At 44.6% G+C, this 26,512-nt stretch overlaps 1 protein-coding gene across 4 annotated transcripts in view; it reads right to left on the bottom strand.

Moving 5' to 3' along the window:
• Nucleotides 1–17,036, bottom strand: part of FBXO25 (F-box protein 25) — a 58,309-nt gene extending 41,273 nt beyond the window's left edge. The window contains exons 1-2 of one of the 4 annotated variants that reach the window (XM_040643337.1): nt 16,887–17,036; nt 10,313–10,453 (exon numbers count right to left, since the gene is read on the bottom strand). In XM_040643337.1, the coding sequence (XP_040499271.1) occupies nt 10,313–10,446 (134 nt within the window). In that variant the 5' untranslated portion in view covers nt 10,447–10,453; nt 16,887–17,036. Of the gene's footprint in view, nt 1–10,312; nt 10,454–16,842 lie in introns of all 4 variants that reach the window. The other 3 variants (XM_040643340.1, XM_040643339.1, XM_040643338.1) reach the window with 3 other exon arrangements.
• Nucleotides 17,037–26,512: the final 9,476 nt, after the last annotated feature.

The raw sequence follows: 26,512 nt of genomic DNA on the forward strand, positions 1-26,512 counted from the left end.
AAATCTTACCAAACTGAATTCAACACTCATCAGAAGAGACATACACCATGATCCAGTAGGATTTATTCCAGGGATGCAAGGATGGCTCAACACACACAAGTCGATGTGATATGCCATATTAACAAATGAAGAATAAAAGTTATCTGATGATCTCACAGAAGCAGAGAAAGCATCTGACAAAATTCAACATCCACGTATGACAAAAACTCTCAACAAGGTGGGTCTAGGTGAATATACGTCAACATAACAGAGGCCGTAAATGACAAGCCCACAGCTACCATCACACTCAATGGTGAAGAGCTGAAAGCTTCCCCTCTGAGATCAGGAAAAACAGAAGGATGCCCACTTCTGCCACTTTGACTCAACACAGCTGAAAGTCCTGGCCTGAGCAACTTGGCAAGAAAAACAGAAGGCATCCGAATTGGAAAGTTAGAAGTAAAACAGTCATTATTTACATGATACTATATACAGAAAACCCTAGCGGCGCCTGGGTGGCTCAGCCGTTAAGCGTCTGCCTTTGGCTCAGGTCATAATCCTAGAGTCCTGGGATCGAGCCCCGCATCGGGCTCCCTGCTTGGCCGGAAGCCTGCTTCTCCCTCTCCCACTTCCCCTGCTTGTGTTCCCTCTCTCGCTGTCTCTCTCTGTCAAATAAATAAAATCTTAAAAAAAAAGAGAGAAAAAAAAGAAAACCCTAAAACCTCCACCAATTACAACAATAAATGAATTCAGTAAAATCACAGGATTCAAAATCAACATACAAAAATCTGTCGTGTTTCTATATGCTAATAACAAGCTACCAAAAGAGAAATTAAGAAAACAATCCCAATTATAATGGCACCAAAAAAGAATAAAATACCTAGGAATAAATTTAATCAAGGAGGTCAAACGTATATACACTGAAAACTGTAAGACACTGATAAAAAACTGAAGGAGACACAAATACATGGAAAGATACTCAGTTTTCATGGACTGGAAGAACTAATGTTGTTAACATGTCAACACTACCCAAAGCAATCTACAGATTTGGTGCCATCCCTATCAAAATTCCGAAAGCATATTTCACAGAAATAGAACAATCCTAACGTGTTTATGGAACCACGAAAGATCGTGAATTGCCAAAGCAATCTCCAGAAAGGGGAACAAAGCTGGAGAGGTCACACTCCCTGATTTCAAAATGTATCACAAAGCTGTAATCATCAAAACAGTACAGTACTGGCATAAAAACAGACACAGAAATCAACAGACTAGAGCATGCAGAAATAAACCCTCATGTATGTGGTCAATGGAGCCAAGAGTGGGGAAAGGACAGGATCTTTAATAAATGATGCCGGGAAAACTGGACAGCTTCATGCAAAAGAATGATACCGGACCACTACCTCACATACCCACCAAATTAAGTTGAAATGGATTAAAGAGTTTGACAGAAGACCTGAAACTATAAACTCCTAGAAGAAAATGTAGGGGGTTAGCTCCTTGACATTCATTCGTCTTAGAGATGACTTATTTTAATCTGACACCAAAAGCAAAGGCAATAAAAGCAAAAAAACAAGTGGGACACATCAAACCAAAAAGCTTCTGCACAGCAAAGGAAACCATTCACAACATGAAAAGGCAACCTAGTGAATGGGAGAAAATATGCACAAATCATATACCTGACACAGAATAAATATCCAAAATATATGAAGAATTTTAAACTCAACATTTTACTGTCCAATTTAAAAATGGCCAGAAGATCTGAATAGACATTTTTCCAAAGGAGACATACAAATGGCCAACAGGTATATGAAAAGGTGATCATAATTATAAGAGATGTATATCAAAACCACAATGAGACTTAAAAATTTTTTAAAAATACAATAAGATACCCCCTTACACGTGTCAGAATGGCTAAAATCAACAACACAAGAAAAAATAGGTGTTGGCAAGGATGTGGAGAAAGGGGAACCCTCTTACACTGTTGGTGGGAATGCAAGCTGGTACAGCCACTCTGGAAAACAGTATGGAGGTTCCTCAAAAAGATAAAAACAGAACTACCATGTGTGGTAATCCCTCTTCTGGGTATTTATCTATCAGGATGAAAACGCTAACTTGAAATTACACCTGCACCCCCCTGTTCACTGCAGCGTTATTCACAGTAACAAAGACATGGAAACAACCTAAGTGTCCATCAATGGATACACGGATGAAGAAGATGGGGCAAATGTATATATACTAGAATATTATCCAGCCATAAAAAATCATGAAATCTTGGCATTTGCAACAACACAGGTGCACCTTGAGGGCATTATGCTGAGTGAAATTAGTCAGATGCAGGACAAACACCAGATGATCTCACTTACATGTGGGATCTAAACATGACAAGTGAAGCTCACAGATATGAGACCAGAGAGATCGCTGACTGCTGGTCGCCAGAGTCGGTAGGTGGGGAATGTGCAAAATGAGTACCGGGGGTCAAATGTCACCAACTTCCAGTTATAAAGTAAGTCCTGAGGAATGTGAGGTCTGGCGTGGTAGCTAGAGTTAAGGATGCCATACTGCATATTTGCAAGCTGCTGGCAGAGAAAATCTTAGACGTTCTCATCGCAAGAAACAATGTGTAAGTATGCATGGTGACCATGTTCCCTAGACTATGGTGGTCATTTCACACTGTGTACAAATATCCAATCATGCTGCACGCCCAAGACTTCTCTAATATTACATGTCAGTGCACCTCAACTGAAACAACGGGAAACAAAATCAGATCAGCGAGACTTGGATAAAGAAGTTATCAATCTAGACAACAAAAAATGAGGTAAGTCCACACGCACTGACATGGAACTACTTCCAGGAAATGAACAGCAGCAAGAAAGGGTGATGCGCACAGTCCGATGAACACACGTTGATAGCAGGAGCATGAATGGAGACTACCTCATTGGAACATGCAAGATGCACCCGCCCTGCACCCTGGGAACCCCAGCCTTGGGCACCAACTCTGCTGAGTCTTGTGCACATGGGAACTAGAGGAGAGCCCTGTCCCCCCAATGCTCCCTGTTCACCTTCTCTCTGCCAGCACACCCATTTGCTCAATCTCTCAGCCAGCCCTGGGAGCTCTAGCTACAACACACACCCAGAACCTGCACCTTGTCACCCCCCCCAACACCTCCATCCTCCCCATGCGACAACCGCCTATCTTGTGGGGATCACCTCCCCCGGAACCTGCACCTTGTCACCCCGCCCAACACCTCTATCCTCCCCACACCACGGTCACCTCTCTGGTGGGGATTACTGAGAGCCTCTTCTCTGCCCTTGTCTATCTGCAGCCCACTTTTTTTTTTTTAAGATTTTATTTATTTATTTGACAGAGAGAGACACAGTGAGAGAAGAAACACAAGCAGGGGGAGTGGGAGAGGGAGAAGCAGGCTTCCCGCTGAGCAGGGAGCCCGATGCGGGGCTCGATCCCAGGACCCCAGATCACAACCCGAGCCAAAGGCAGACGCCCAACCCACTGAGCCACCCAGGTGCCCCTGCAGCCCACTTCTAACACAGTGGGCAGAAGGAGCCTGTAAAAGCCTGACCTGAACTAATCTCCCCTCCGTGGAACACCTGTGACTGCCCCCCCACCCTTGCCCTTGGAGAGAAGCCCATGTCACCACAGCATAGGAAGAGCGTCCCCGTGACTGGCCCTGGCTCACTCCAGCATCTGGTGTCCTATTGTCCCCAGGGAGCCTCCTGTCAACAGACCCCTTCCTCAGGGAGCCCCCCCTTCCACAGTTCTGTATACCCCCTCCTCTCCCTCAACGTTCTTGCCTTCCACATGGGCTTTTCCCCCTCGCAGCACTCGTTACATGGAACAAACCACACACTGTACTCATTTTGTTCACCTTCTGTCTGTCACACTAGAATAAAAGCTCCATCTCGGGGCCTGGGTTTTGGGTCTCCATGTTCTGCTGCATCCCGGTGTGGCAAACACCTCGTGTACCAAGTGGGTACAACAGCAGGTGAAATAAGACCTTGGCACCTCTTGGGTCTAGCTCACGGAGGGATCCATCCGTGAGTCCAAGGGGCAGAGGAAGACTCAAGCCCACTGTTCCCAAGCAGCTCTTTTCTGGAGGAGACATGACAGCGGCGTCCTTCCTGCCTACAGGCAAGTCACTCCCCAGCCCTCACGGTGAGGTGTCCAGCCAAGTTGTGAGCGCTGGGGCTAGGAGGTCTGACACACGTTCTGCTCGCAATGAGGGAGTTAACACAAAGTCTCTGATTCCGGCACCTTCAGTGTGCTTGATGAAGGAACAAAGCTTCAGGATTCTGAAAGCAAGCCTGCTGTCTTCAGATTCCTTGGGGCAGCGCGAGCTCAGAAGGCAGAGAAGGAAGGAGCTCTGCTAGAGTCCTCACGAGGCTGGATCTGCCAGACAGCGCTGCGGCCCACTGGGCACGGAGCAGACGGTCAGTAAGCACCGGTCTCCCGAAGCAGTGTTAGAACGAGGAAATGAGGAGCGCAAGTGAATAACTAGGGAGCGAGCAATGGACTGACTGAGCTGGTGAGAGGAAGGGAGGAAGGAAAGAGTGAATTCATAGTGGCCCCGAGTGTTCCCCAGTGGGACTTCTCCTTCTTCCATTGCATAGCTGCTCATGGGTCAGTTCATCTAGGGTTAAGAATCTGCTAAGTGGGTCTATTTAAAAAAAAAAAAGAATAGAATGGAAGTTTAGGGTATTGGCAAGAGCATCACTGAAACAAGGGGTCATGGAATATAAGCTGGACACAGAGACGCGAGGGGAGAACGTGCGCAGGACGGGAAAACAGGTCAGTAGAAACCTGTGTTTCAAGACTGGACATTCATGGTTTTGGACCACGGGGACAGTCCTCCGATGGAGAAGAGAAGAAGTCCCAGGAATGAGGGGTCCAGCCTTGAGTGGCCAGGCTGTATGAGTGCGCCAGACAGACACTGCAATCATACTGGTGATAAGCAGTCTCGGGTGCAGAAAACGTCGGCGATGCCCTTGGATGTCCGGACAAAACACAGCAGCGACAGAGCTAGTTACGTATGCAGAACAGGATGTGAGCTACAAAAAAGAACTCTGGTTTTTCATATTACGTAGTACACAACAGTGTTTTTCTTGCTTTACAACTGACAAAAAATGCAATACAAAAACAAAGTCAGAGACAGGCATTCACAACCCACCATGAAATCATTACTCAAAAAAGCAGTAACAACAAATACTGCCCGAAACAATCCTTGCTGAGTCTGACGCTGAAGCTCGCTTTCTATGTCACTTATACTTACATTTTTCTTTCCAGTCACTGAAGAAACAACCTAAGGAAGGAAGGCTGTCCCAATAAAGATCCTCAGGGAAAAACACCAAAATGACAGGGGTGCTTCTCTGACTAAATAAAGGGGCATGGGAACGCCTCCTCACCCAGGCACTGTGGCCGAGAGAGCCAGCTCTTACTTCAAGGACCAGACGACCTCAAGAGTCCTCTCCACCATCGTGATCAGAGACCCGTTCTGCATTCTCGTAAGGGAATCAAAAATACAGCCTCTTTCCTTTTTCCTTGGGGAGACCCACAACTTAAAAATGCTTTTTAAAGAATTCAACTACCTCCGGATATCCTAGGAACTATTAGAGTTGATGATACTTTCTGTGGAGCCCCGAATTTACAATGCGTTCCATTGCTCCACCCACTGAGAACCAAATGACCAAAATGAGCCTTAAATTACTCAAACTTGGGGGGGTGCCTGGGTGGTGCAGTCGGAACGCGTCTGACTCCTGATTTCAGCTCCAGTCATGATCTCAGGGTGGGGAGTTCAAGCCCCATATTGGGCTCTGCGCTCAGCACAGGGTCTGCTTCTCTCTGTCCCTCTGCCTCTACTTGTGCTCTCTTTCTCAAATAAATAAATAAATCTTTAAAAGAATATTCAAACTTGGATTGGAAACAGTGGGTAAGGAGAGGTCAATAAAAACAACACAATGAAAAGGTTTAATAAACTAACCACAAAGAGAGAAAACCCTAGAAATGTCACCGTTAAGGCAGAGCTGAGCACACTTCAGCCTCCCAGGGCAAGGACTGCCTTCCATCTACAGCCTCCTCTGAGCCTGGAGTTCCTAACAGTGCAATCTGATGGGAAAGGCTACGAATTCTCAAAGACACGCAGTATCCAGACACTGCTCTTCAGTGCCTTCCCTTTGCAAAAATCATAGAAGATCTGACATCAGACACAAAACTGCGTGCGAATCACGCCCTGATGAAGAGCTCGAGCCAGATTATTATTAAGCATGATTCTCCCCAAGGCAAAACCTCAAGATCTACTTGGGGGTTGCCCTTCTCCTTGTCCAGTCTGTTAGCTACTCTCTTGCTGATTCTGCCCCTCCCCGCCATCCGGCTGCGTGGACGCTGTGATGGGCACGCACTCACCATCCCTCACCAGTCTGTGTCTGCTAGAATCCCGAACTGGTTGTCCACTCGTCAACCTATAGCCCAGAGGATCTACCCTTTATCAGGCATCCACAGCTTAGTGAGCAAACCTCTTCAGAAGGGGTGCAAGATGGATCCCCCAGATATCACACTGTGCTCTGCAGTACAAGACGTGGTAACTCTACACATCTTTCACATGAAGAACGAAGCACGCAAAATAGGGGTTACTATTTATTTGCTCCATCATCATTAACCTCCATAAGATCATGAATGCTGCTTCAAAAAGCAGCTCAATCAGGATTCAAAGTATGAATGGACTGGCTATCCCTGAACTGACCATGACGAACTGTGTGATTTCTTACCTATTTCCTCCAAACTTTTAATCCTAAATGAGGCAAAAAGAGAACAGAGGGATATTTAAAGGTCTTCTATTTTCATGCCCATTACAAAAAAAAAAAAAAAAATTAACAAAGTTGGTTAGAATCTTGATTGCCTAAATGATTTTTACAATTTTCCTAGTTTTAGAAAGCCTACCGTAAACCAAAGAATTGGGAGTGCTATTTCTCAAAGACATTCAGGGGACGAGAAGGTCATTTTACACGTCAATTTGAAATGGTGGTTACCTATGGTTTTATTTTCTTTATCAAATTTCAGGTTCAAAATTAAATTGCTTTATCTTCCAGGGAAAGAAAAATATCAGACATTCGCTGCAGCTGTAGGTCATCTGTGGCCTCTCCCCACAGGCCTGGGTATGCACTTTTGTGGAAAGAGGACAAAAGAGGAGAAAGACGAAGAAAAAAGGTAGAGTGGGGAAAAAGAGGCTAGTAGGTTTTCAAGGCAACCACACATCGTAAAGGACAGAGTGTTGACTAATTCTCCATTGGCTTCACCCACTGGTGGGCAGTCCGCAGTTGCTGTAAGATAGCCAGGTCAGTAAGGGCACCCGGGCATTTTTCACTACACGCGGAGAAGCACTGTTAGCAAAGCTTACTACTTCAAAGGACTCTGAAAGCAGTTTGAATGGGGGTGGGTGAGGGGAGAGTTTGGGGGGAGGGGGGAAGGGAGATAGGCAGACATGGGAGTTTATTATGCAAAGAAAATGGGTCGTGACTATATTCTCTAATTCTATGTGTATATAGAAGACATTTAATTCTTAGATGTTTAAAATGTGTGGGATGAAGGGAAAAAAATACATGAGGAAAAAACCCACAAACATGCAAATTCCTTAGTGTAGGTGGGGCGGCAGCACTGTTTCCTGTGTTACAGCTTTCTCAGTCTGACAGTCACAGCCTGAGGAGCCATCCTAGAATGCTGGCTGCAGGAGCCTCCACAATTCAGTCATCATCAGGAGTCCACGAAGACCCCAAACACTTCTAGATGTATTCAACCAAGTTCAAATGTAAATAATCTGCTATGAAAACTGTAAGATAAAAAAGCAACTTGGAAAATTCACAGCCATGTAACATTATCTAATACTAGTAACATATATAATTACCAATCTTATATAAAATTTACAGCCATAAATATTGAATAAAATTCAGAATGGCAGAGAAATACCACAATATAAATTCAATAAATATAACATGTTATCTTAACTATAATCTCAAATATAAATTAATTTCTGCTTCAAAAACTGCAAAAACCAATCTCTAGTCTAAAGCTACTAAACTTCTGTCAGAAAATCAGATGGCCTAAAGCAAAAATAAACTATTGGGACTACATCAAAATAAAAAGCATTTGTACAGAGAAGGAAACAATCAGCAAAACTAAAAGGCAGCCTACAGATGGGAAAAGATATTTATAAATGACATATCAGATAAAGGGCTGGTATCCAAAATCTATAAAGAACTTATGAAACTCAACACCCAAAAAACAAATGATCCAACTAAAAAATGAGCAGGATGGGGCGCCTGGGTGGTGCAGTCAGTTACGTGTCTGACTCTTGGTTTCAGCTCAGATCGTGATCTCAGGATTGTGGGATGGAGCCTCATGTTGGGCTTCAAGCTCACCAGGGAGTCTGCATGAGACTCTCTCCCTCTGCCCCCACCCCATGCAAGCACTCGCACGCTCGCTAAAATAAACAAACAAGTCTTTTTTTTAAAAAAATGGGCAGAATGAAGAGACATTTCTCCAGAGAAGACATACAAATGGCCAACAGACACATGAAAAGATGCTCAACATCACTCAGCATCAGGGAAATACAAATGAAAACCACAATGAGGGGCGCCTGGGTGGCACAGCGGTTAAGCGTCTGCCTTCGGCTCAGGGCGTGATCCCGGCGTTATGGGATCGAGCCCCACATCAGGCTCCTCCGCTATGAGCCTGCTTCTTCCTCTCCCACTCCCCCTGCTTGTGTTCCCTCTCTAGCTGGCTGTCTCTATCTCTGTCAAATAAAATAAATAAAATCTTAAAAAAAAAAAAAGAAAAGAAAACCACAATGAAATACCACCTCACACCAGTCAGAATGGCAAAAATTAACAAGCCAAGAAACAACAGATGTTGCTGAGGATGTGGAAAAAGGGGAACCCTCTTACACTCTTGGTGGGAATGCAAGATGGTCCAGCCACTCTGGAAAAAAGTAGGGAGGTTCCTCAAGAAGTTAAAAACAGAGCTATCCTACGATCCAGCAATTGCACTACTAGGCATTTACCCCAAAGATACAAATGCAGTCATACAAACGGGGGATGCAAAGGGGCCCCTGCACCCCAATGTTCATAGCAGCAATGTCCACCACAGCCAAACTGTGGAAGGCGCCGAGATGCCCTTCAACAGACGAATGGATAAAGAAGACGCGGTTTATATATACAATGGAATATTACTCAGCCATAAAAAAAAAAAGAAATCTTCCCATTTGCAATTATGTGGATGGAGCTAGAGGGTACTATGCTAAGCGGTATCAGTCAGAGAAAGACAAATACCATAAGATTTCACTTATATGTGGAATTTAAGAAACAAAACAAATGAGCAAAGGGGGGATTAAAAAAGAGAGAGAGAGAGACAAACCCAGCAACAGACTTTTAACTACAGAGACACCGCTGGTCACCAGAGATGGCAGGGGAACGGGGAAACAGCTGATGGGGACTGAAAAGTATACTTATCATGATGAAAAAAATAATAAAATGATTTTAAAAAAAGAAAATAAAATCAGATAACCTGTCAGTTAAAATACAGTTGGTAATTATGCAAATGCCAAATAAAAACACAGAGTAAAATCACCTATTAGAACTCTGAAGGAAAAGGGCCTGAGATCTTCCCAATCCTCCAAATGTTCAAGTACCACTTGTGATACAGACCGCCAGTTATCACACGGTGCTTCTGTGTTTGTGCAATCTCTGTCACCTGGATGCGTGGCTACACAGCACAGAGAAAACCCAGCCTCCTCTGCATCCACTGCTCTAGCCGATGAGCTGTGAGCAAGTGCGATCCACACACCCTCCTCTCCTACCCTACTGACCAGGACGCAGGTGCCGTGGGCCACACTCCACCTCGGGCTGTGCAGAGGAGGCTACGCCCCTGGGAGAGCACAGCAACCACACAGAATGTCCTTCCACCCCGGAGCAAAGTCACTATACCAGCTCAGACTTCCAAGAGAGAAAATTGCATTTGTCTAGTGCAAGGTCTTGGACATATGAAGCCAAAACCATATCCTGATAGCCTGAGGTTCCTCAGCTATAATGTGGGGTTAATGTAATCCCTTTTTCTCAGATTATTGGAAGGATTAAATGTCTTCAGTAGAACAAAGTAGCACCTATGGGAAGGTTCTAGATCTACTAGGGTCAGTCTTCAGCTAAATAACGTGTGGCTTCTCATCAGCCTTGCGTGTGGGCAAACTCAGCCAATGACAAGTTATGGCGCTCTGTGGGGACTTCACCATACATGTGAAGCAGGAAAAGGACGGGGCTCTGCGTGGCTGTAACTTACATGCTGTGACTGATAGTACGCGGGTTATTCTCGCTTTCCAGATCCCGACTCCAGGATTCACACCTCTTCCAGCCATCTTCTGTCTTAATCCAGCTCCATCCAGGAGATCTCCAGTCCTGACCCAAAAATGGCATAGTTCTCCTATAAAAGAAGTCATTTATGTGCAATTAACAAATTTCCTTTCATTTAGAACATTTATTGATTAATTTTAAAGAATAAAGTTCTTAATATTTAAATGCCTACATATACTCTAAACGCTCATGAGACCCTGGTGGTGACACAGCACCTTGGTTGTACTAAAATGGTAAGACAGGATAGGCAGTGGTGGATTTACTAACCGGATACTGCGTCTGTCAGGACAAGCTTACCAGAGGTACCATCTCAGCTCGTACCTGAAGAGGCAGCAGGAGTCAGAGAATGAGGAAGAACAGGGAGTATTTCACCAAAGAGAGAAAACGCTCTTCACCAGACATTAGAAGCAATGTAACATGAAACATATTCCTGTTCAGCACTGCACGTTCTTCAGTTTGACTGAAGCTTACGGTGTGAGAGCGGGCATAGGGGGTGGTGAGAAGTGAGAATGGGAAGCGATCAAGTCAAAGGACTGGACTTTCCTCTGAGGGCAGCAAGGGGCCCAGAAAGGAATTTCAGGAGGTAAAGGACTGAATGAGATTCAAGCTTTACAAAAGCCTCGGGGTCACGGTGTGAGGATGGAAGCTGGAGCTGGCCAGGGCAGGAGTGACACTGGAGGGAGGGAGTTAGGACCGATAGCTACTGAACAATGGCCACCAGAAGGTTGGAGTGTGGCTGTGCTGGAGGAGAGAGATTCTAGAAGCATTCAGGAGGCAGAGTCCAAGAGCAGTTAAGGACTTCTCACGGACCCCAACGGAGCCAGCTGTCATGTGCTCAGCTATCCCAGAAAAGGCCCACGGGGCAGGACCAATACGCCAGAATGGCTGGATATGTGAGGGGAAACCAAAGATAGCCAGGTTTAGCTTCTAGCACCTACGAGATGTTGATTTCAGTTTTGGACAGGCCTGTTAGATTTGATATGAACCCATGGCGATAGGCACTATCGATGGAATCCACGTGAAAGAATCCAGGTGTAAAAATTATGATCTTAAAAAACGATGACACAGATATTATTACTTTTATAAACCTTATAATTTGGTGAGAGAAAGACCTCAAGTATTAGCTCTTCCACTGCCTGGAGTGACCTTCCTCTCGCTCAGCGGTTCTCAACCCTTGCTGTGCAATAACATTACAGTCTTGGAAGCTTTCAGAAAACATACTGCTTAGCATCACCCCAGACAATTAAATAGGAGTATCAGTGGGTGACGGGAGCACACAGGGAGCTTGATAAACATGAATGAATGCATATACAGATCCATCACTCAGAAGAGAGAGGAAGGCTAGAGAACAGGACAGGAAACTCATCAGCATTCAGGTAGTAACCGAAGCCACAGGAATGATATCACAAGAGAGAACACATAGAGCCAAGGGAAAAACTGTAAGGGACAAGGACATTTAAGGGACAAGCAGATAAATTGGAGCCAAGAAAGGGAACTGAAAAGGAAGAGCCAAAGAGGTAGGGGGAAGGGAGTAGGAAGTCAAGAGAAGAATATATTTTAAGAAAGGAATGACTGACAGAAAGGAAAATACTTATTAACAAGCTAGTACAGTAAGAATTGAAAAGTATATATTGGATTTAGCCACAAAAAGGTAGCAGATAACTCAACCAAAAATAGTTTCGATAATGTGTTATATTAATCTCATATCCAAAATAGACTTGGAGCATTTCGCTAATGTGGAGTACTTCTAATAGAGTACCTGAGAGATAGAAGTTTTCAAATGTAATCTCCCAACTATATTTATTATAACTAACAAAAAACAGGCTATTAAGTAGACTTTTATATTGGCTTAGAAGAGACCAAAAAAAATTAGAAGGAAATTCTAAGTCTTCAACAGTATTCCTGGATCAACTAAGTGCTCGCTTCCTTAATGAAACTCGGTTTCCCAGTGAGAACATCTTTAACAGTCACGTATTCCTTCAAATTCTTATTTTAGAAGATACTTAAAAATCATTATTTAAATCTCAGCACTATTTTTGTAAGTATCATTTTGCAGACTTGTTTCAAACTACCAATCACCCTAAAATGCAGAAGCTGCTACCAGTCAGTTCGTTATCTAAAACTGTCTCCAATAGCACGTATGCACTCCTACCAAAGAAGGCAAGTGCAAACCATTATGATAGAGAAGATGCTGCCTAAAAGGTAATCTTGTGTCATAAAACACAGATGAGAGAAGAATGTCTGTGAGGACCATCTCACAGTTGCCAAAGTATCTCCTGGTATCATATACAGTGGATTCAGAAAAACCTAGGTTTTAAAAGAAGTGGCAACCATGCAGAACACTGCTACACAGATCAGATAGAGATTACTCCAATGACAGACAGTTAAACACAGACCAAACGTGTTATTACACTATGTGTCCCTTTCCTAAAGGTGTACAATCTAGTCCAAGAACTGAAAAGACAACAGCCACATCTTCTTTATCCATTCATCAGTTGATAGGACATTTGGGCTATTTCTATAGCTTGGCTATCATGGGTAATGCTGCTAGAAACATCAGGGTGCAGGTGCCCCTTCAAATCTGTATTTTTGTTTTCTTTGGGAAATACCTAGCAGTGCAGTTGCTGGGTCTTGGGGGGGGGGATGGGCTAGATAGGGGATGGGCATTAAGGAGGGCACTTGTGATGAGCACTGGGTGTTATATGTAAGTGATGAATCACTGAATTCTACTTCTGAAACCAATTACACTATGTTAATTACAATTTTAAAAATTTTTGAAAAAATAGAACAGCAAATGAGAAAACTCACACAAATAATATATGTAAATATATTTAAAAGAGATTTAAAAATGTATGTGTATGTACTGAATGAGCAGTAAAGAGAGAATAACTGAAAGATATTCAGAGTAAAAAGCAGATCATTTGGGACCTCTGAAGAAAAACCAGGGCATCATCTTGGCCTTAAAGCAGTTAGATCTTAAGTAAATGGAGAGACAAGGGGGAAAAAAAATACCAATCACAGAAATGGTGGGCAAACAAACATGTGACACCTTTGAGAATAATGAACAGAATAGGCTGGCTGAAATAGAGAAATCTTTGGGAAGGTTGGTAAGTAGGCTGGCAAGGTGACTGGAAGCCAGATCATGGAAAACTTGAATGTCAAAGCTGTTTGGACTTTATTCTCCAAATAATTAAGAGTTTTGGGACAACGTACTGACAGGAGCAGTGTTATCTGAGAATAATCTGCCAGATCCTATGTGGTAGATGGAGTGGGAAAACGGAGGCAGAAAGTACAACTGAGGCAACACAAACTTCCTGCCAACAGGTCAGCTAACAAACTTTCTTAAAATGTGATGATACACAAACATTGCCCTTGCCTTTGTAGGCACTATGCCCACTCACCACTTAAGACACTTCTATTCAGGCCTCAAAAGCAACTCCTAGAACATTTAAGCAAAGTTTTCACTGTGAAGAGTCAGCCTGGTGTTTCGAGTAAGATAATCAACTCTTTTGCAACTACCTCTGTGAGAAATGAATATGGTTAGCTTGATAGTTCAGGTGCTGTTTGTATTTATACAGATTGGAAGGAATGAAGTACAGCTCCATGGACCATGGAAATAAAAAACAGGACATTTCCAAGGTTTTTATCTTCAACACGGATGAAAAGATTCATTTTGCTGTAGACGTGTGGATTCCATAGATTTGACATATGTTCTTTGGATCACAATGAAGATTTATTTTAAAGTATAATTCTGTACAGTTCACGAACTAAGGCAGACTCTGGAATACGAGTTATTACAAACAATAACAAAAAGCCATCAGGAAAAAGCAAGGAAAAAAAAAAAAGACAAGGTGCGATTTGAAAGGTCTGGTATCAAATTTTCAAAAATACTCCCAACCTGAGGCATCTAAATTTGCAGATGGAAAATATTACTGCACTTCTGGAATGATGAATAACCCATCACTTTATATGGAAATGTGTTTATCTGTCCTGCTAAAAGACCTGAACTGCTATAACTTTATAAGTTTTAATTAAAATCACATTTGTTTAGAAAAATTTCAAAAAAATAAAAGCAAAACTTACTCCTCAAAATCAAGCAGGTAAGAGCAACTACTCAAAGGGCGGCTCTCAGTTTCAAAATAGCTGATACAATTTACAATTTCATGCACATTTCATGCTAAGGGAAGTGAGAAGGCATACGGGGCTAAACTCTTACAAATCCTCCCTTAATCTCTGCTGTACCTGGCAGGAGGTGTAAGCACAGGACTTCCTGGAGCTGACTGGCCTGTGGGAACTCCCAAGAGGCGAGACGCAGAACCAACCAAGAAATGTCTTCCTCCAACAAGCATCCTTTCTTAGCTAATGATAATCCCAGCACATACTTATTAGACCTTAATTTGAGTTAGGCATTCTTCTGAACAATTTACCTGCACTATCTCAGCCCCCACACTGCCCTGAAGGACAGAAAATGTTACCACCCCGTTTTACAGCCTTAATTCTCCATTTTATAGAAGAAACTGAGGCACAGCATCTGGCGGAGCTGGGAATCACATTTCTGGAGTGTCCAGGGCCCATGCTCTATCACTATATTTTTATAACAGCAATTCGTAAGCACCCTGTGAAAAGAAAAGGTCGTAAGATTGTGGTGGTTTTTTTTTAAGTGTTACCTTATACTACATAAATCACCAGATATGGTCTAAAGTAATGACTGATCTAAATATAAAAACACTAAGGAAAAGAAAGGGAAGAAGAAAGGGGGGGGGTAAACAGAAGGGGGAAGGAACCATAGAGACTATGGACTCTGGGAAACAAACTGAGGGCTTGGGGGGGGGGAGGGAATGGGATATGCTGGTGATGGGTATTGAGGGCACGTATTGCATGGTGCACTGGGTGTTATACGCAAGTAATAAATCATGGAACTTAAAAAAAATAAATTTAAAATTTAAAAATACAAAAAATAAATAAATAAAAATAAAAACACAAGGGAAAGCATACCAGGAAACATACTCTAATACATTTTAAAAGGCTACGTGTATTTTGCTGTTTAAGTTAGATGACAGGAAACAGGAGTAACTAGAACTTGGAGCCGTTAATAGGTTCATGTTCCAGACAATAAAAGCAGTTAAGTGTGGGGCTGAAGTTAATGCAATGCATAGTACACCCAGATAAGAAGATAGTTACAACGTAAGTAATAGTTTTGTGTTCAGCAAAAATAGCTGGCAAACGAATTTCTTTTCCCCTTATTGCTCTGTTTCAACATAAGTTGAGAAAACTTTTGTTGTTCTGCAATAAGAAAGACTGGTCCCCAATTCCATAAGTATTCGATCTCTCCATAAGTATTGCTTTCTACCCTTATAAGATTTCCGAATAATTTAGGGTCAAACGTGAATATGGCTTGTAAGTGCGGAGGAACTTGATCCCAAAAGAACATCAAGAAGCAGTGAACTGAGGGCTAATCATCAGATATGGGATTTCCTGTAAGAAGGCCTGAAAGATGGTCACAATGCTTCAAAGAAATGGAGAGGGGGACCTAAGACGGGAAAATGCAATCTGAGGAGTATGAATTCTTATGAAAGAACGAGAAAATGTGTCTTCTGGTTAGGGCTGGAGGATACAGATTTGGAAGACCCTAGAAAAGAGGACTTCACACGTTAAAGTAAGGATTCTTTAAATGCCTTGAGTTTTCACCAAAATGAGTTTGAATAGGCTCACAGAGAGCAGTGGAATCCAGTAAAGAAGGGGGGAAAGGAATTTAGGAAGATTAGGATGCACAGCCCAGGCATCAGCTGCCAGTGCAGGGAAGCAGGCTCTGTGAGGATACTGGAGCCCCGGACGAGGACTGGGGACCCATGGCCCGCTTGGAGAGGATGCTGAGGCCGTGCATGTGGACCAAGGGCCAGGTTTGGGGAAGATGCTGGAGCCATAGAGTGGGGACCAAGGGCCAGGCACGGGGAGGGCACTGGAGCCACAGACGGGGACTGGGGACCGAGGGACAGGCTTGAGAAGCTGGCACCGTAGACGAGGACCGGGGGACCGAGGGCCAGGCAAGGGAAGGACACCGGAGCCAAGGGCGGAGACCGAGGGACCGAGTGAGAAGCTGAAGCCCCGGACAAGGACAGGGGACCGTGGGTCGGGAAGCAGGTGGGGCGCGGACGAGGACCCGGGATCCGGCAGCAGGAAGGGCATGGACGAGGACTGCAGGGACGAGGCGGCAGGTGTCCCCGGGAGAAGGGGGCTCGGGGCGCGCGGGGGCGGGGCGGCGGAGGCTGACACGCTAGCGGGAGGGGCCCCTACCGTGGGAGGACTCGCAGCCCCCGAGGGAAGAGCCCACGGAGCGCGAGGCCAGGGCGCGGCAGGGTCGCGGGCGCGCGGGGGTGGGCGGCGGCCGAGGGGAGGCCGTGCCGCGCGGACGACGACCGCTCGGTCCCCACCCGGCGCGCCCAGAGCCCCCGACCCTACCTGAGGAGGGGAGGGCTAGGTGGGGGGGGGGTCGCCGTCCCCACCTGGAGCACGCGCCGCCTCAGTCCCCGCCCGGAGTGCAGACGCCCTCAGTCCCCACCTGACGGTGGAGCGGAGCTTTATTGCCGGAAGTCGCCCGCCGCCTACCGGGGAGCGCGGACCAGAAGCCCCGCCCCGGGCCGCTCTGATTGGCAGGTGCGGCTCCGCGTGGCTGTGTTGCTACCCGGCTCTCCCAGGTCGAGGCCCGCGCGTGCGCAGTGGGTTTCGCACGGCCTCCTTTCTGCGCGTGCTCAGTGGGTGCGGCTGGGGACGCGAACCCGCGGGCGTGGTGCAGGGCGGTGTCCTGTCTTAGGATGGCATCCCGCCTGCGTTCGTGCGGGAGGAGCTGGGGAGGCCAGGAACCCAGAGGTCGTCCGGACTGTGGTCACCGCTCAGATCCGCGGGTCCCAGTCTCCTCCAGTGTCCAACGCCACGCCTGCTCACTTGAACCTCAGGAATGCAGTTTACATTTGTCCCCCCCCTCCCCCCCCGCCCAAAGCTCCGTGCATCCCGTGATCTTTAGTCCTTAACCTTACGGCTCAAGCATTTTCCGTTTGTAAACAGTTTAGACTATCCGGATCCTTCAAGATGGTTGGAAACGCCCCGGAGGACCAGCTCGCACTTGTGGGCTTCTTCCCCAATTAGGGAACAAGAATGTGGGTGTCGGTGCGGGAAGGGAAAGGTCGACGGGTCAGGTGGCAAAGCTCGGGCTCCAAGCCACATATAGAGCCGTGGGTCCAAGAGCGGCTGCTGATGAGCTGTGTGAATTAAGTAAGGCCTGAACCACCCTATGCCTCATTTTCCCCACAAGTAAAACAGGAGTGGTACTTACCCCATAGGGCTTTTTTTTTTTTTTTTCGAGAATTAAATGACTTAACATATACGAAATATTTAAAACCATGCCTGGCTATAGTGAGCAACGTAGAAGTATTTGATCTTAGTATTTGCCTTATAAAATGTTTTTATATTTGGAACACATTGCAGGAAGCATATAGTAGGAATTCATATTTTGGAAAAATGCTTTTTACGTGATTTCTGATGGGCTTATTACAGTAGCATTCTTTGACTACATACTTTTAAAAATGTGAATGTAGTGTAAACATGATCACGGACCAAAGACAGCAATAGTCCTTACATATCCCCAGTTTAAAAACTGCCATCCTCCTCCCCCTTACCCCCTTTCACAACTGCAGATTATTCCATTATGTGGATATATCATAGCTTTTCAAAATATTTTCCATGGATGGGCATTAGGTTCTTTATTTTTGCCATTAGAAATAATGCCCAATGAATAACTATGTATGGTTTTTCTGTTTATTTTAAAATTTGTAGTAGTGTATTTGCTAGTAAATTACTATAATTGGAATTACTGTGTCAGGGATAACTGCATATAAAGTTTTGGTAGATAGTGCCAAGCCAAAACCCACTACACCACCATGGCGGCCATAAGAAGAGTATTAAATTTAGCCTAATTTGCCAACATCCATGTAATGCATTGTGAAGGAACTCCACTGGCAGATTGAGAGGAATCAAGGTAACAGGAATCCACAGAGTGGAAGCTGGAGTCCCCACACAGTTAGGAGAGCCCACAAAGCCATTCAGAGTAATTCTGGTCCACAAATCTCTTTTTTTTTTTTTTAAAGATTTTATTTATTTATTTGACAGAGATAGAGACAGCCAGCGAAAGAGGGAACACAAGCAGGGGGAGTGGGAGAGGAAGAAGCAGGCTCATAGCGGAGGAGCCTGATGTGGGGCTCGATCCCACAACGCCGGGATCACGCCCTGAGCCGAAGGCAGACGCTTAACCGCTGTGCCACCCAGGCGCCCCATGGTCCACAAATCTCTGAGAGCACACTTTGCTCCACTTACTGTACTCCATGCTTACCATAGATGACTATGTCCGCCGCCCTCTGGAAAGCCTGCTGATGGAGGAGGAGACAGGAGCAGGTCAAGGAAGATTGCTTCTATGAAGTTGAGGTGTGGCTGGGGGCGGTGGAGGAGTCATGGGGGTGGGGGTGCTCAGTGTGGGGAAAGTGACCTGGGAGAAGGCACTCAATTCATCTACAAGTGTCTATTCAAGGTGGGGGAACACATCACATTTCTTTGTGTGCTTTAAAATAACCCAATTCTGGGGCACCTGGGTGGCTCAGTTGTTAAGTGTCTGCCTTAGGCCCAGGGGGTGATCCCAGGGTCCTGAGATCGAGCCCCGCATCGGGCTCCCTGCTCTGCTGGGAGCCTGCTTCTTCCTCTCCCACTCCCCCTACTTGTGTTCCCTCTCTCACTGGCTGTCTCTTTCTATGCCAAATAAATAAATAAAATCTTTAAAATAAATAAATAAATAAATAAATAAATAAATAAATAAATAAAAATAAAATAACCCAATTCTGACAACATCCAAGAATTTGGAAACACTGAAGCTAGTTGCAGTCCTTCCAAGTTGGGGTCTCTCATAGCAGCAAGCGGGGGCACTCACTGGTCACAGGCTGTGCTGGGTGCCTCCAGGCCTCACTGGGGATCTGGGATGATGGCCTGCACAGGAACCCCCCTGCTCCTTGAAGTGCACTGCACAGCCATCTCCCTGACCTCCCCAAGTGCTGCACAGAACAGGGTGAGCATCGCCAATCCTCTTGGCGGGAGCGTGACATCGGCCCCTCAAGGCTCAGAGAATGGTCTCTCCTCCTGTTCCACCCTCTCTGGAACACTTCTGTGTAATGCAATCTCTGCGCAGCACGCGAAGACTGATTCAGTTTTCCTCACAGCAACAATACCAAAGTAAGGAAAACCAAACCAGATCAGCAAAACAAAACCCTATCACCGTGATGTAGTATCTAGTGTCTTCAGTGTCTGGGTCATGCAGGCTCGTGCGGGCACCCAGAGAGATGCTGTGAATACCAACCTGAAGTCTCCGGTTGTCAGGAGCTCACAATTCAGTGCAGACACAGGATGGCAAATACACAGTGAGAAAACAGGGCGATGAGGAGCACACGGAGGTGCAAAATGAGAAGGGCACCCAGGGGCAGAAGCAACCCCCTCTGACCGAGACACCTCCAGGAAGGCACTGGGAGGTCACAGCTTGAGAAGCCAACAGGCAGTAGCAGGGAGGCAGGATGCAGGGTCGGACCATCTTTTTGTTTTCTTATTTGTTTGCCCTTAGTTCAGGTCTCCTTATAGTTAAGTAGGGATTGGCATAGAGTTTTGGGATTGTAAACTAAGTTGGTGGCCAGAAGCACACGGTAAGTGTGAGACATCAGAAGGGGGAGGCTACCATGAAGACAGCGGAGCCACTCACAGGCGTCTCATCCACCAACTTCTGAAGCTCTGAACTTGACAAACAACACACACCTTCGAGCAGGATTCATCCCGGTAGGAGCCGGTTTGCAACCCCACAGCTCCTTGTATCTTTCCTGCATGTTTTGGGCAGTGAACCAATCTGCATGTAAAAGGTCAGGCTACCTAGAACTCTGCTTATAGATATATTTACGTTAATATGTATGGCTCGGCACATTCCGCTCCTAGATATTTATCAAAGACAAATCCAAACACGTTCACAAAAAGCAGAGTATTAGCGCTGTTGTCCTAGCGGTAGTGGTCAGTGGAACAGCCTAGAGATCTATCCATAAAGCCACGTAGTAACAAACTGTGGTGTGTTCACGTGATGGAGTACTACTCCCCCATATAAAAAACTATAAAACTGCTAATGTAACAACACGGATGATTATTACGAACATTATCTTAGTGAAAAGAATGCAGACACGAGAGGCGCCTGGGTGGCTCAGCCATTAAGCATCTGCCTTCGGCTCAGGTCGTGATCCTGGGGTCCTGGAATTGAGCCCCACATTGGGCTCTCTGCTCGTCGGGAAGCCTGCTTCTCCCTCTCACACTCCCCTTGCTTGTGTTCCCTCTCTTGCTGTCTCTCTCTGTCAAATAAATAAATAAAATCTTTTTAAAAATATAAATAAATAAATAAATAAAAGAATGCAGACACAAAAAAGTATGTACTGTAGGATTCATAGGATTCATTCCTATGAAATTCTAGAACAGGCAAAACTAACATGGTGATGGAAATGCCCTCAGTGGCGGCTTCTGGTGGCAAAGGGAAGGGACAGAGGCAACTTTCTGGGACTGTGGAGATGTTCGTTGGTGGGCAAGAATGTGAACATGTTAGGGGCACCCGGGTGGCTCAGTAGTTAAGTGTCCGACTCTTGCTCTCAGCTCAGGTCATGATCTCAGGGTCGAGCTCTATGCTGAGCATGGAGCCTGCTTAAAATTCTCTCCGCCTGCCACTCTCTAAAAAAAGAAAAGAATTATAGTTATTGTTTAAATTGCATTTTTTTAAAAAAGAACGTGAACGCATTAAATCTGAATTCTCGTTTCACTTGGTTATACCTCAATAGGCCAGTATGTATTTTTTACTTCGGGAGGAACATTTTTATCTCTGACATTCTTAGATCTTATGCAACATATTGAATTAAAAAAAAAATCAAACCAACAAGTATGTTGAGTGCTTACCCCACACCCAGAATCATATGAAGAGTTGTAGGAAATGAAGAAAATGTAGAAACATTCCTTGACCTCTAGGGGCCTGTGCTCTGTGATTGAGGACACAGGAAATATACTTGAGAACTGTTAAAGAGCAATCTAAGATTTAAATAACAACTCAAAAGAACATAAGGGAGGGCCAAAACCTCTGCATCAATGGGTAGTAACGTTTATAGAGAGTCCTAAGTACAAAGAAATCTTTGTAATGGAGGAGAGTCCAAAGAAGATACTAAAATTCACTTTGGCAAGTGGGAGATAAAAAGCATAGTTTCATAAGTGAGTATGGAATCCAACAGGGTGACATTTTTTGTAACGTCTCTTAGAGACGTACTCATGGAACGCCTGGGTTGCTCAGTTGGTTAAGCATCTGCCTTCGGCTCAGGTCATGATCCCAGGGCCCTGGAATTGACTCCCGGCATAGGGCTCCTTGCTCAGCGGGGAACCTGCTTCTCTCTCTGCCTGCTGCTCCCCCTGCTTGTGCTCTCTGATAAATAAATAAATAAAATCTTAAAAAAAAAAAAAAAGACGTACTCACTTTCCTCTAATGGTAAATCCTAGGGAGCAGGTAACCCACCCGAGAAATGAGCATGATAGATCTCTAAGTACGGTCCACATGACCCTGTTCCTCAAGACTTGGATCAGCTCCCACGTCCCTATGTAGCAACAACACTGATAATGACAATATTAGTGGGTAACCTTTACTTAGCACTCACCACACACCAGGCTCTGTGCCAAATGCTCTGCTTGACTTACGCTCAAAATAACCTGCAAGTTCCATCCTATTATCACATCTTGAAGGTGAGGGCCCTGAGGTTTCCAGGAAGCTAAGCACCTTGCTGGGACCCTATAGGTTGGCGGAAGTGGATCCAGGGTTGACTTCTGGCTCATGTGGTCTAGTAACTGCTCATCCCCCATCCCTAGGAAGCGCCTTCCCCTAGGTCTCTGGGCATTTGTTCTCCTTCCCATTCACTAGACAACCATGGTATCTTGTAACTCCTCAGTTATTAAAACCCAAGCCAGCCCTGCCTCTGACTTTTAAAAAAAAATCTCAGTTCTCCATCAAAACTGTTAGCCCTCTGAAGACAAGGTCTCAAGTCTTCTGCGTTGTTGGAGCCCTGCAAGTCTAACTCTCGTGGAGAGGGGAGAGAGAAGTGCAGCAGACTGCTACCAGTTACAGCTAGAACTACTCGATCTGCACAACGCAACCATTGCTGAAACCTTGGAATGGGTCCAGCCTTCAGAGTCACTTCACATAGGGTGCTGACGTTAGCAAGTCACCTGGGATGATCTCCATGGTCGCATGTGCTGGTTTTGTTGCTATATTGCATTCTGTGAGACCTGAACAATGAAGTCAACTAACAATAGATCGTTAGGATAGAGAGACACCTTGGCCAGGGAGCCTAACCCCTCCATGTAGATAAGGTCCCGTCTTCATTTCAAGCTACCAGTGTGAAGTAGTGTGAGGTCATTGAATAATGAGGAGGTGGGAAGAGATGCACTTGATCAAGCCTAACGAGCCAGTATGAGCCGCTCCAGCACACCTCTGGGTCTAGGCCTGCTGAAAACTGAGAGCTGCGGATGTTTCCCACTTCTTAATGAGACCTCATTCTAACACATTTTGGTAAGAGTGTTTACAAGTGCCAGGGGTGCCTGGGTGGCACAGCGGTTAAGCGTCTCAGGGTGTGATCCCGGTGCTCTGGGATTGAGCCCCATGTCAGGCTCCTCCGCTGGGAGCCTGCTTCTTCCTCTCCCACTCCCCCTGCTTGTGTTCCCTCTCTCGCTGGCTGTCTCTATCTCTGCCGAATAAATTTTAAAAAATCTTTAAAAAAAAAAAAGAGTGTTTACAAGTGCCAGATTGTCCAGTCATGAGACTTCCAAGTTTTTGGTGAGGATTGCTAGCTGTACAAATGAGGACAACCTGCCACAGATGCCCTGTCACCAGGCCTACAATAAAAACCTAGTAAATTGAAGACTGCAAACCTACAGGTTAAACAGCATGGGTTTTTCCAGATAATTCTATCAGAAGTTTACTGCTTTTTTGAGTGAATTGAAAAACAAAACTAGTATTTTTAATGCATCTGGGTTTTACTAAGTCATTATGGTAATGTTACATAATTTTAGAAAATTAATTCTAGTTTGGTTATAAGCAATAAGATGATGAAGTACATTAATCATTCTACCAGTGATGTCCAGGAGAAAATGAAGTTAGAGCAAATCCAACTCACCTAGACAAGAAAGTGGAATTGAATGGACGAAAATGTTTCACAAGTCATTTCTGTCTTTTGGGAAGAAGCGTCTAGCACACACGGAAAATATAACACAACTTTAGCCTCTATGTTCTCACAAAAACCTCAGCTTCATCTGAAGTGCTGACGATGGTAAGATAGGATGGAGAAAGAACTCATGCCATGAGGGGGTCTGTGTCTTTAGGACCAAGTTGATGAAAGCCAACCATGGCCTGGACTATAGGTCTGTATAAGGCACAAACTTTATTTGTGTATACACCAGGACACATGCTCACAGGGACAACCAGGTACAGTACAGTCTGGCTAACTGTAAACAAGAGAGGCCCCTCCTGGCTTGGTGACAGCCTTCCCTTTTCTCTATCTGCTGACCCACAGAGCCCATATTCTAGGTGTCCTAACCCCCCCCCCCACCACCAAGGATAGGTGAAGTAAAATACAGCAAAAAATACCAACAATTTTTCCTCAATATTTCTACAAACGCACTTTACTTTTACTCCCACACGAAACCTGGGGCAATGTAAGTGGCACAAGCCATTGGTGGCTGTAGTATCACAAAGCCTAAAATGTTAGGATTAAGTATAACTTTCAACTGCTTATAACTTTGCTCTTGAAAACATTCTTCCTAGAAGAACATCTCTACTACATCTGAATGGACCAAAGTAAAGCAAGGCGAATGCCAAAGCTAGGAACATGTTTAGGCAGGGAATCCAGTCCTGGGTACGTATTGTATAGAGAGCATGGAAAAAACCTTGAGACATAACCAAACTGGGGAGGGGAACTTGGAAAATTGACTTACCCAAGATTGGAGAAGCTAACTAGGCATAGCTCAGTTAAGCAAGCAAGAAGGGAATGTGATGATTAATTGCATCTCTGAAGAGTATTTATACCCCACTGATGGAGAGATTTATGTAGAGTAATAGTTAAAGGCAACAATCTGATATTACTAAAAATTTAGGGAATCTACAGGAGAATTTCAAAAAAGTCAAATTAATTTCCTTAGAGAATATTTTGGAGAACCACTACTTTCCAATGTTTGCATTTGTATAGTTTCTATATTGTGTAAATAGCCATTTATTTGTCTCTTTAAGACCAACTGGGAGCAACCTATTATTTTTTCTATTATCAGAATCCCTGGGGGAAAAAACCAAACACATAAACCTCTGAAATATTTTCAGCTTGTGGGTCTCACTTATTTGTATAACTTTATTTTATTGCTCACATAGTACAGGAGTTAGAAATAGGTTCTTTGTTTTGTTTTTTGAGAGAGAGAATGAATGGGGGGGAGTAGCAGAGGGAGACCGAGAGAGAAAGAATCTTAAGCAGTCTCCACACCCAGCACAGAGCCTGATGTGGGACTTGATCCTACAACCCTGAGATCATGACCTGAGCTGAAATCAAGAGTTGGATATTTAACCTACTGAGCCAGTCAGGCACCCCTAGAAATAGGTTTTGTTGCCTATCCCCCAAAACCCAAAATAAACATAGCTTAAACTAGAGAGTAGTTTATTTCTCTCTCATATAAAAGAAGTCCAACAGAATAAATCCGGAGATTAGCAGTCCAAAAGCATGGTAGCTACATAAACTCATCGGGATCCCAGATCTTTGATGAAGATGGTCTCCATCCTTAAGGTTAACTCATGTCCAAGGTAGTTGCTGAAGCTCCAGCCATTATATCCACATTTTAGGCAGGACGAAGAAAGAAGGAAGAAGAAGGGCATATTTTCTTACTCTTAAAATTTTTTTCTGGAAGTCCCACACAACACTTCCACTTACATCTCAATCATGTGCCTACACCTGGCTGCAAAAAAAAAAAAAGAGAGAGAGCGAGAGAGAGAAGAACGGTGAATAAAATCTCAGAGACCCGTGGGACATCATGAAGTGTACCAACATATGTATAATGGGAGAAAGAGAGGAAAAAAGAAAAAAGAGCAGAAAGAATATGTGAAGAAAAGTAATATTTGGGAAGACTAAATTTCCCAAATTTGATAGAAAATATTAACCTACATATCCAAGAAGCTCAAAATATCCAGGTTTTATCTCCAAGTGGGATAAACTCAAAGATATCCAGACGTAGACATACATCACAATTAAACTGTCAAAGGACTCTCGAAAGCACACAAGATAGAAAACAAACAGCTGATTTCTCATCAGAAACCACAGAGGCCAGGAGGCAATGAGAGCACATATTGAAGGTGCTGAAAGAGTGTCAACCAAGAATTCTATTCCACCAGATTACTCTTCAAAGATGAAGAGGTTGAGACATTTCCAAATAAACAAAAACTGAGAGAATATGTAGAAAAGCTGCCCTATGGGTCTTGAAGGCTGTAGTGAAAGGGCAGGAACTCAGACACACATGAAGAAGTAAAGAGAATGTGGTAAAGGCGGCTACACAGCTGAATAGAAGCGACAATACACATATGTGCTTTGGTTATAACTCCTTTGTCCAGCTCTCAAATAATCAGGAGACCCCTGTCCAAATACATGATCAGGTGCATTCCTCTGGGACAGGGAGAATAATAATGATGATAGTTACTGTTTGGGGAGTGTTCCTTTATCAATTAATGGGTGGAGGTTTCCCTCGGGCCATGTGGAAATAAGTTAACCTGCCTAGCTATTAGAAGTTCGGCTGTGAGATGCTTTCAGTTCTCCCCCATTTCTGACAAATTAAATCCTATTCATTCATGTTTAGGAAATATGAGGAAAGAAGGCACCCAAAGCTGGTTGTGCCCAGGGCACCAATGCTGCAATCCACTTATGCATAGGTTGAGTCTTTAAACTTCTAGGAGGGAACTGTGTTGAGCACTTAGAACCCACCAGGTTGTAAACTGCTTTGGCCTCTCTTATTG

Source organism: Ursus maritimus, unplaced genomic scaffold (genome assembly GCF_017311325.1).
Source record: "Ursus maritimus isolate PB19 unplaced genomic scaffold, ASM1731132v1 scaffold_28, whole genome shotgun sequence".
Lineage (NCBI taxonomy): Eukaryota > Metazoa > Chordata > Mammalia > Carnivora > Ursidae > Ursus > Ursus maritimus.